This window comes from Hipposideros armiger, unplaced genomic scaffold, assembly GCF_001890085.2.
Source record: "Hipposideros armiger isolate ML-2016 unplaced genomic scaffold, ASM189008v1 scaffold_13, whole genome shotgun sequence".
Lineage (NCBI taxonomy): Eukaryota > Metazoa > Chordata > Mammalia > Chiroptera > Hipposideridae > Hipposideros > Hipposideros armiger.
The window spans coordinates 4,128,897-4,140,752 of record NW_017731363.1 but is presented as its reverse complement, the minus strand read 5'-3'; the positions used below and the strand labels follow the sequence as shown (position 1 = coordinate 4,140,752).

The 11,856-nt window shown below is 36.4% G+C and overlaps 1 protein-coding gene across 6 annotated transcripts in view; it reads left to right on the top strand.

Moving 5' to 3' along the window:
• ADGRG2 (adhesion G protein-coupled receptor G2) overlaps window positions 1–11,856 on the top strand; it is a 106,015-nt gene that overhangs the window by 63,622 nt on the left and 30,537 nt on the right. Inside the window, exons 4-9 of one of the 6 annotated variants that reach the window (XM_019666803.1) lie at window positions 562–597; window positions 3,463–3,501; window positions 3,608–3,631; window positions 5,082–5,120; window positions 7,199–7,240; window positions 9,938–9,991. In XM_019666803.1, the coding sequence (XP_019522348.1) occupies window positions 562–597; window positions 3,463–3,501; window positions 3,608–3,631; window positions 5,082–5,120; window positions 7,199–7,240; window positions 9,938–9,991 (234 nt within the window). The remainder of the gene's footprint in view (window positions 1–561; window positions 598–3,462; window positions 3,502–3,607; window positions 3,632–5,081; window positions 5,121–7,198; window positions 7,241–9,937; window positions 9,992–11,856) is intronic. The other 5 variants (XM_019666810.1, XM_019666817.1, XM_019666825.1 and 2 more) reach the window with 5 other exon arrangements.

Below are 11,856 nucleotides of genomic sequence, written 5' to 3'. Positions count from 1 at the left end.
CAACTTGGGCCAGTGAAGCAACGTCCTCCACAACTAGACTGAAGAACAAAATGACAGCAACTTGTCTGTTCCCCTTCCCCCAATTCCCCAGCTCTGTTCCCATCCCCCCAATTACCCAATAAAAAAAATCTTAAAAAAAAAAAGAAATGGCTTAATAGGTATAAAGTCTGTGCTAATAGGCATAAAAAGAAGCACAGTTAATAGAAGATAAATTTATGCAGATGCATACATTTAGTTTTACAAATTCTAATGAGTATTAGCCAACAACTAAAGTTCTCAGTCATCATTGTTAATTTAAAATGTATTAAGCCATTATATAACAAAATATATAGAGCACCATCAACAGTTAAATTGGAAGAACTGCTTCACCAAAGATATGTCTTTGTAAAGAATCAAAAAGAAGTAATGATTAAGCTGTTGAAAATAATAGTAAATTAACATACTGCCCTCTGTTGGTAGCTATTTGCAACTCATTTTACATTCACTCCCATTAAAGACGTTAATCTCCTACAAATTTATGCACAAACTAAACTAATTTTAATTCACCTTTTTCCTCAACAGGGAATCCTGATAATTTCAGTTTGTTATTACCATCTGGTAAGATTGTTATTTCGTGACTTTGGGGAATTTCAGGAAAATATTCTAAAAGTTCTCCATGCAATACGTATGGCGTGTAGTCAGATACAGCAAATGTTTTCCCCCCATAAAACATAACTACATTAAATTCTGTCTTTCAACCCACACCTGAAAAGTCAATAGCAGACATAGGCAAGAGGACAGGCATGTTTGTTTCATCGTATTGCTAAACAAAGCTGGGGAGTACATTTGGGATTTTCATTATGGTAATTGCTTAAGTTCTTCGGTGTTACTTTTAGCATTCTAGCTCCCAAGTCTCCTGAAGAGCATTAAGAACATAAATATGTAGATAAACGCTGTGCTTGCCTCATCCCGTGACCACATTAAAATTACAACCAAATTATAGCACAATCGACCTGGAGAACCATCTGATGTCTGGCTGAACAGAAGTTTTATAACTAAGGATATAAAGAAGTCACATCGAGACTGTCAGAGAAAGACACCTTATGGTCTTACTTATATATGGAATTAAAAAAAAAACCCTTTACCTGCAGATACAGAAAACAGAATGGTGGTTGCCAGAGGTAGGGGTGTAGGAAAAAGAAAAAGAACATAAATATGCTGAATGTTCTTGTATTTGAGGGATGAGATATTCTTTTATACATTCTCATTACCTTACCGAGCGAATATTTTTCAAAAGGCTTCTAAGGGCTTAGCACTCATGAGACTGGCAAGGTAAATAAATTAAAGAGAACTTATAACTAGGACTCATCTTGGCGGGAACCAGGAACAGAGCCCATATTCGAGACTACTAGCTGGAACAGAACCTCAGAGATAAAGTGGTCCAGCCCCATCCCTTAGTTGATGACATAGTGAAGCCTGCCGTGGCTGAGTAACTTGTCTAACGTCACACAGCTTCTTGCCCCACATCACACAGAGGCAACACATGGCTTCCCTGACTCTTACTTCTGTATTCTTTCTGGTATACCAATATATTACAGAATAATCTTTTGTGGGAAGGAGTCAACTCACATTTTATCCTGAGTTGTGTGAAAATGAGCTTCTGTTATTAATTCATTGAAACAAAACAATAGCTATTACTTCTCATGCACACACTACATGCTTGGGAGTTTTCAGACATCTCATTTTGCTTCCAATATTGCAGCATAAGAATCATTCTATTCATGTTAGAGATGAAGAAACTGAGGGTCAGAAAGGATAAAACTTGCTCATGATCACACATTTTTTGGAGCCAGACTATTTGGGTTTGAATTTAGTCACCACCCTCCTACCCACATTGCTAGCTGTGTAACTTTGGGCAAGTACCTTCACCTTTCTGTGCCTCAGTTTCTTCATCTGTAAGTTGGGAATAATAACAATACCTGCTTCGTAGGGTAATTCTTTGTGAAGATGACATGAGATAACACATGTGTGTGGTACAGAGTACACCCTTAATAAGTAATAACTGTCATTATTATGAGTTATTAAGTAATGGGGTGAGGATTCAAACCCAGGACTGCAAGCCTCCGAAGCTCAAACTCTTTTTACTATGCCAATTTGCTCCCTCATTGTTAAGCTTCTAGGTTAAAATGAACCATGGCATTTTTCTTCTGGTACAGTAGCCTTCATTAGACTTAATCATGGTGATATCTTTGCAAAATCTTGTTTGAATGGATGGGGATATGGGGCTTTTGAGCCACACACTGGTTCCAATTACAGCCTGGGCTCTGGGTGCCCTATGGGTGAGCTGCACTAACTGGAAGGTAAGAGCCAGTGTACGTCAGGGATGGATAGGTGGCTGTGCCCACAGGCCTCTTCTTTGGATGGCATCACCATCTATCAACATTCAGAAGAATTAATAGCCATTAATTAAAAACCAGTTTTGGTCAATTATTTTGTTCTGCCCCAAAAGCAAAAGATTCCATATCCGCACTTTGAATCTTACCACTCAGGAACTGTCTTACTTCTCAAGAAATATCCTTGGTAATTTTTTTTAATTTAGTAAGTGACAAGATATGGAATGAATAAGTAGGACAGACAGGGTGTGTGTGTGTGTTTCAGCCAAGGCGTGAGCCTTCTAAAACAGACAGGCCAGCCAAACGCCTTGACACACCCAAATGTCATCCTTACCAGCTGAATATCAGGATCCCTACTGCAAAGCTTGTTTTTGTTGTAAAATGTCTATGTTTACTTTTCTTTTGTATAGGCAGAGGTCAAGTCATTGGATTTTTAAAAATATTTAAACATGCAAAATGTGTGTAGTAGACTGACCTCTTAGTGTAAGTGGTGTTGTTCCACAGTAAATTTGTAACTTGATTGATTAATAGCAGCCATGCTTTAAAATAACTTACCAGGACATTGTGTTAGGTAGTACAGTATTGAGTGATAGCAATGTTTTTTTAATCCTAAATTCACTATGGAAAGAGTTGCCAGGTGTCATTATAACAGAATGGAGCCAACGTGCCAATATGTTTCATAATCGTAGTTCAACAAATTATTTAAAGTATAAAATGTTTTCTAGAACCCTCTGGCTAAAAAAATTAGAAAGTGGTATGTCTCATATTTTGTTGTGGTTCCTAAACTTATTTCCATAATATTCCTAGGTAGGAGCAGGCTTTGTGGTCATGAGTTTCAGGTTCTTCATCTGTAAAATGAGACAGTTGCACTCATTTCATCTCTTAGGTTTTTTCTCTACAATTCTCTGATTAAATGTATACTCATTGAGTGATCATGGGACTTGCAGGTTTAACTACATATTAGTCTGATAGCCTATTTTCCACTTCCTTTTCATAATTACATTTCAAAAGGTCTAACTCCTGAAAATTCAATAAATAATTGTTTCAAAGTATTAATTTGAAAATGTTGTTATTGTTTTTTCTCCTGCAGCTAAGTCATCTCTTATTGGTTTGGTTCCTTACTCCAATGGTACTTCAGGCAAGATTTTGAAAAAATTTAAATCTAGATTTAGCCCAATTTGTTAAGTTATTGATTTAACTGTATCTTTGTATTGTTTTTTCCCTCGGGACAAAAGAGGTTGAAACTACAAGTCTAAATGGTAAGAATTTTTTCTGAAGCAAGTGAAAATTGATACCCCTTAATATGAATATGCGTATAAGTATAATGAATGGTGTATAAGGTTTCCATAATCAAATAACCAAAAAACTAAATAAATAAACCAAAACCCAAGACTGTCAACCCTGGAGAGCAACCTAAACTTTCTGGTTAAATGATAAAATTCTTATTATCGTGGAGGCAGGACAGCTCTCACCACTTTAACTGTCCTGTAAAAGAAAACAAATATCGATCACATTTTGCGTACCCTATTTCACTTGCTCGCCAACACAATCCCAACACATTTTATATGACAGAGTGTTTAAATGTGAAAAGCACATCCAGTGACTTCAATATGATTCAGAATGTATTTGGAGGCACAGAGTGTTCCAAGACAGCCTTTTTACAGGTGATTTTATCAATTTTAAAATAGTATTAAAAAAAACTGGCTTCATCATGATGCTGGAGAAAAGGGCAAAGAACAGGGTTGTATTCAAGGGTGGTGGGCAGGGCAGCACACTCTGTTCCCTCTTCTCTGTGGATAGAAAGCCTTCCATCTTATTACAGTCAAAACCAAACACTTTTCACAATCCCTTAGTTAAAATCTCACCGTGTGGTTGATAGTTAAAGAGCTAACCAAACATAGATGCAGCTCACACTGATAGAAACTGGTTTAAATTCAATTTGGGTACAACGGGAAGCGCCCAGCATTATCATTTTTATGTGCAATTACTTTTTACAGTGAAAGAACATCTTCAAAATAGTTTTGGCAGTAGTTCTTGGACCCAATCTTATGTGGGTTTTTTCTAAAGTGTGATAATGTAATACATCCCTTTTTTCCCCCTAAAGTTTCATTCAGAATAATAAATTCTAGAATGATTTCCATTAAAATAAATATTAATTGAATAGATTTTAAATTGGATTTTAAGTGAAACAAGATGAAAATGAGATTTTCCTAAAAGTTGAATGTTCAAGAACTCCAAATTTAAACTAGAATTACTTTTATAAGAATGTACCATTAGGTAAAAATGTATTAAGCATCCACAGGACTATATATTAAAATTAGGCTATAAATTAACTGTGGGAATATCATATCCCTTAGGAACTTTAATTATAATAGAGAAAAAAGGGACAAAATATTAAACTAAATAAATGAGTTTATTTAAATCTAATAATTCTGGAGTGTTGCTATGTGTTAGACACGTAACTGATGTTCAGGAAGCACATTTTGAATGAATGAATACTTGCTCAGAAATTGTCTCTGGGGGTTGGAGAATGGATAGTGTGGTGAGGGGGTGGGCAGCAAATACATTTGGTAGTGTCAGGTGGATTTTACAAAATTTTCTAACTTCTCCAGGATTTGGGGAAAAGTGAAATGTTTAAGGAACCTAGGAAGATGTACGTATTTATAAATCATGCCAATAGTTAGCCTAATTTTTGTTATTTTATTTCAGATGCTACGTTGAGTGTGTTATCTACTTTGAACAAGACAGGTAATATCAAGTTATTTCTAAATATAATAGCTTGTCTTCTGTGGCTCCTTGTTTCTCACTTGTGTGGTCTTTTGTGTCAATAAAGATTATCTTGTTGCTCATTTCCTGTACCTTCAACTGTTGATTTATTCTTGTTTTACTTTGACATTGACTATAATTCTGGTGTCACCACACTCTTGAACTTCCAAACTGCTATAACCATAACACTCCATTTAAAATGACATTTGTTATTTTTTTATTATAATAGTAATATAACTTACTTAGCTCATAAATATGGAGAATATAGAAAAATACAAAGAAGAAAATAGAATTAATCTTTAATGTTACTTTCCTAAGACTATTAATGTTAATAATTTGGTATATTTCCATTCAGTATCATATACACATATATACATGTAGCTTTTATAAAATAGTCATAATTTACATAGATTGTTATATCTTGCCCTTTTGACTTCATATTAAATTATAAGTATTTTCCAATGTCCTTACTATTAATGACTGGATAATATTGCATTGTGTGTCATATGTTTACCAGTAGAGTTGTTTCTACTTTTTTAATAGGAATTGTTTCAATAAATATCCTTGGGCCAACATCTTTGCAGTCATCCCTGATTTCCATAGGATGCATTCCAAGGATTGGACTTAATGGGTCAGCATTATGATATTTTAAGGCCCTTGATACCTACTGCCTTACCTTCTACAAAGGTTGTACCCAGCAACATTCCTGCCAGCAGTGGATGAGAATGTCTGTGTCACTCCACCTTTGCTGAGAGCAGGGTCTACATCATATATTATGAACTATTTCTCTCAGTTCCTTAGGTTCTATTTTGCATTCTTTTTTTCCCTTTTTTTTAGCTGAGCCATCCTGCCACCTGTTGGCAGCTCAGCGGCAGCTCAGTTCAGGCCGGGAATCGAACCGCTGTTCCTCAGAGCTCAAACTCTTGAGCGAGCTCTTAACCAACTGAGCCACTCAGCCGGCCCCTCTATTTTGCATTCTTGATTATTAGTGAGGTTATACATTTTTCCCCAAAAAGCACTTTTGTTACTAGAACCAGAAGTTCATTTTACAGAAGTGTATTGTTTGCTCTGGACATGAAAGTATCAGGTCAAACAAAATAATGTATTTAAAGGATTCTTAATGATAATGCAAAATGTTATCAGCCTCTATAATTACCACCAATCACTGCCCATGAGTCAGTTACACATTGAAACAGAAACTCATCAACATAACACATATACTAATGAGGTTTCTGAAACTGTCAGTATAACATCATCATTCTTAACATAATCGTTCTCTAAGATCTGAGCTTTGTGTTTTCTTCACAATTTGCCACTCACCCTAGGAGATGGAGCTTCTTTGCAAATCTGTGCCCTGAACACAGCCTCTTCTAATTGGCCATCCTTACAGCAAAGATTTCCGACCCTGGTTCTCCATTATCTAGGAAATGAACCATGGGCTCTGTCCCTAAAGTGTGTTGGAAAGATATTTCTATGTTTGCTTCTTCAGAATGTGTTAATATTTACCTATGAGTCATTGACTTTGAACAGTTCAATTGGGTAGTCTCAACCTCTCTGAGAATAATTTTATCTATAATACAATGGGGATAATATTAACTCAGAGAAAATAGGACACTTCCTTGATTGTGGGGTATAGTAGCAATATTTTAGATCCTGTCCCTACTGTTTCCATTAATATTTACTCTGAATCACCTGCTCTTCACAACCTATCACTAAAGGTTCTGATAGTGACTTAATTCCACATATCTGAAGTGTAAGTGCACATTAGTTTGTCTAGCAGCAGCACATGAAAACTGCAGTAGAATTCCACAAGCAGTCGGGTATGTAAGGGTGTGCTCTAACTGGGTAAACATGGGAATCCAAGTCCCAGACCCACCCTACACCAATGCTGTATGATCTGTATGTGATTCCCATTCATTCTGCTGCTGAGATGACCAAGAGTGTCAACGGTGTCAACAGTATGCTTTTCTTACCACTTCACTACAATGGTACTCATGGCAAATTGTTTTTTGAAAAACAAGCAACAATTCCACTCTAATATTTAAATTGCTTCTTTGCAGAAAAAACTAAAATCACTATAGTAAAAACCTTCAATGCATCAGGTATGGCTTATTATCAATATCAAGACTTTCTTTTTTTATAACTAAAGTAAAATTAAACAAATGACTGGTGTTAATGTTTTCTTTCTCTTTGTTCCTACCTTTTAAAAATGAAATCTGTTCTTACTGAATAGATATTTATGCACTGGGTACCTGACATTTACTAAGTGTTTGGGGCTATATTAGCAATGATTAGACACAATGCCCACCCTCAAGAATCTTCTAGTCTACGGGAGAGACAAAGCCAACAAACAGATAATTAACATGAACATGTATGTAGATAAAGGCAATGATTACACAAGTGTTTCTGACATGGTTAAGAGGCATGGGAGATAGAAGAACTGAGGCTTATCAATGGGATGCAGTTTATGAAGGGAAGATTATTAAAGGAGTGATCCTTAAACTCTTTTTAAGTAAAAAAAATGGGATGTACTTTTAAGTACCTACTGCAAGATTAGGGATACACGATATGCTTAACAAAGGCTTCTAGTTGATTTAAAGCAGGGGCTGAAAAACTATGACCTATGGGCCACTACCAGTTTTGAAAAATAGTTTTATTGGAAAACTGTCATGCCCATGCCCATTTTTTTACATATTGTCTATGGCTACTTTTTTTTTTTAGATTTTTATTGGGGAATTGGGGGGATGGGAACAGTGCTGGGGAATTGGGGGAAGGGGAACAGACAAGTTGCTGTCGTTTTGGTCTTCAGTCTAGTTGTGGAGGACGTTGCTTCACTGGCCCAAGTTGGCACCATCATTGTGCTTTTCCCGGGCGAGGCAGATCAGTCGTCGGCTTCTGGATGGCTGCTCACTGCAGCTGCTGGCTGTTCACGCTGGCTGCTGGCTACATACAGTAGCCCATGGCAACCCACTGCCACAGGGGCTGCAGCCTATGCTGTCGCAGGCGACTCACAGCAGCCCAGCTCCAGGTTGAGCTGTTGTTCAGCATCTTAGCTGTGGACAGCAGTGTCACTGGCCCTCATATGTGGGATCTAAACTGGGGCCCTCTGGCATCCCAAGCCAGTTCTTAACCATCGTGCCACTCGGCTGGCCCCGTCTATGGCTACTTTTGTGACAGTGATTATATGGCCCACAAAAGCTTAAAATATTTGCTATTCAACCCTTTTACAGACAAAGTTTTCTCACTCATGATTTAAAGGACAACCTGTGGCCATGTACTTGGGGGAAATTACAAATAACAGCCCTATAGCAATAGGAAAGAAAACTCTCAGTATGAGTGAGCAGCAAAAAACACACATTACTGGAAACGAAGGTACCACTAAAATTTAGAGAAAGATGAGATGTGATAGAATGAAAAGCTAGGAAGCAACAGACCAATGGTTGTAAAAAATGTTTAAAGCATTACTACCCACCATTGATATATTGTATAATTTCGTAGTGTACATTTCTAGTGAGTCATATCCATAAGCAAGTATATTTAAAATGAAATCTTTCTCTTTGACATGGGTAACAATATAGGAATCTATAGGAACAATGTAGGGATCTACATGTCAGGTAACTTTTGGCACCTTAATTCAGTTTGTTCACAGAATCAAAACTTTTAGCTAAACCATAATTCTTATACACCAAACATCAACTAAATAATTCTGGCAGAAACCATATCAAACACTCTAATTTAAATTATAATTTTAGTTTGTGTCCAAACTAGTTCTCTTAGGAAGGAATTGCGCTCACAAAGTACAATGGAAATAAAGTAGCAGTCAGGCTTTGCATACATAATTCCAACTAAACCAGACCTAACAAGGAGACCAAAATATTCCTTAAAATAACAACCTCTTCCCCTTGGAAGTTTGCTTAATACATTAGCAGCATTTGCCCCTCACATTTACTATAGATTTCTTATACTCTGCTAAAAGGATGAAATTAATGAAGGGAAGATTCCTAGAGTAGTAAACCTTGAGCTCTTTTCAAGTCAAAGAAGAGATGTACTTTTCCTTTCACCAAAGGTGAAAGTGTTTCTCATGTTAATATACATGAAGTGTTTTGTTCTACCATGGCTTATTTCATCTACCATTCACCTCTGCCTCCTGCGTACGCCTGTGTGGTCTGTTGTCCTGGCCATCATTCCATTTTGCCCTCACTATAACTTTTTATTTACTGGCCAGTATCACGCATTGGATTATAAGTTCGTTGAGGGCAGGGTCTGTATCTAGAACCTCCCAAAGCCTGTAGAATATGGTAGGCACTCAGCAAATATTTTTTGAATTTTGTAATTTTTGCCCATGTGACATGATATCATGACACTGATGTTATTTCATAATACATTTGCATAAGGAGCTAAGGCCAGCATTAGACTGTTCATGTACTCCCCTACCCAGAAAGAAAGGAGAATCTTATGAGTAAGGCCTTTTTCATTTAAAGCCTCTATGCTCAATTTGTATTCATAATGCATTGTTTATACTGCACAGAGGAGGGATTCATTGGGAATGGGACAAAGACATTTTAGGGAGAAGTAGAGGATCAACCACTGACATACTAAAGAATCAAGTTCTATAGCTAACCAACTAAGAAATGAAAATTCTCATTCCTTCAGTCTTTGTGGAATTCATCCAACCAATTATATCCAACGTATATTTTTGGTCCACATTTGATACCTAAATTTATGAATTCTCTTGACAATGTAGTACATAAGTGAAGGTGTTGGCATGCTTAACCTGCTGGGTTGTATTTTCTTTGCAGGAGTCAAACCTCAGAGAAATATCTGCAATTTGTCATCCATTTGCAATGACTCAGGTTAGTTCTTGTGCATAACGTGTTACCAGATAAATTAGCTCCACAGAGAAAAATGGTTGTCTTTCTCCTGTTGAGTATGTGATGTATGCCTCTTTGATCTGTCTCTTTTCATACCACCTGGCTACTCCAAGTACCAATGAAAACAAAAGCAAATTTTAGAGCTGGCTGAAATTATCTTCCCATTGCCTAGTGAGATGATGGATTAACTTCTTTAATATGAGAACATGAAGCTCTACACCAAATATTTTTCACTATAGCTTTAAATCCATAACTAATACCCTTAGAGTTGATTATGAACATAATTAATAATGAACTTAATTACTGAAAGCCACTTCTTGTATGAAAATCCCTCGAGCTTTTCAATAGGACCTTAAGTATTCTAGCTTAGAAACAGAATGTTGTCTTTTGCTAAAAATAAAGCAAACCACTCTACTAATACTGAAAACCTCACATACACCTGGTCTAATTGGATGCTAATTCCAGTAGCGCCCATAGTGTATTTTGCCATCTCTAGCTAAGACTGTCCACTATTTTTAAAATTTGAATTGGAAATCTCTTGAGAACATGCTATTTTTGAAATGGGAATATTTTCCCTTCTGCCGTGGGCCAGAAGGAATGAAATAACCACTTTTCTCACGTTGGTTTGGCTCTCTGGGCTTCCTTCCTTGTTAAAACCAATGAGAGCAGATGTGAAAAACAGAAGAACATGGTGTGGTATATTAGAACTGGATCATAGCAAGAGAGAAAAGGAAGGTAATATTTTATACTATTAAATCTTAGTGACTGCATTGATATAAAAAGAAACAATCATTAGAGGAGTATTTTCCTTTTATTCTGTTCTCTTTAATGCTTTAATAATTTGTTTGAAAAACATAGGGAACAATATCAAGTAAAATCAGTTAAGGTTGGATAGTTTAGATAAGAAGAAAACTTTCTATTGAAAGAATGTTCCACACTTTCTATTTGTGTGAGTGTCAGATTTGCTTATATGAGCTTTCTGCTGCTAGTATGCTGGTAGAATATAGCAGGAAAATATTAGCTGGTTTTGATTAAAGAAAGAAAACTTCACTGGATACATTTCACTTTCATATATTGTGTAACTCTCTCTTCTCTCCTCCTTCTTCCCTCCTCTCTTACCCTTCTCTTTATTGAATTCTCCATAATTTCATTATTTTTTGCTTCATCTATGTTTGGACTGGTGACTAATGTCTACTTTAGTGTTGTGTCTACATGATGTTTGATAACTGTTTGAAAATTGAACATTTAGTAAAAAAAAAACTGGTCATCTTGAATAACAGATGCCAGAAAGCTGGTTGGAGTAATGTTTTCCCTAATTAAGTGACTGGATTGACCATTTGTTTTAGTGTCTGTTGAAAACAACCTCATTAGGGGACCAACTCTTTTGGTACCAGAAATTCCACGATATCCTGCCAGAAACTAGAAACCTTCACTTTTTGCAGGTTCTAATCTGGGTTCACTAGGGGAAATAGAGGATAGTGAAGAAACTTGGAGATGACCAGGAAGAGTTAGGCTGAGGGTCAAAAAATGGCGGCTTCCTGGTTGCTCTGCTACCACTGTGCTCCCAGCACATTTATGAAACTCAACATACCCTCAACAAGACTGAATGATGAACTTGGAGACTAGAGAGATGACGGGGAGAAATTGTGGGTGTCAGCACATACACAGATTTTTTTTCAAAAATGGATAAATAATTCCATGCATATATCAAGTATCTTTACTTTTAATAATTATGTACTATAATAATTGAAATTTCAATATGTAGAAGTTCAAGTTCTCAGTAGAAAAGTTGCTGGAATAGACAAATCACGTTAATCTCTGGTCTAGTGGCTTTGTTGGCCATTTAA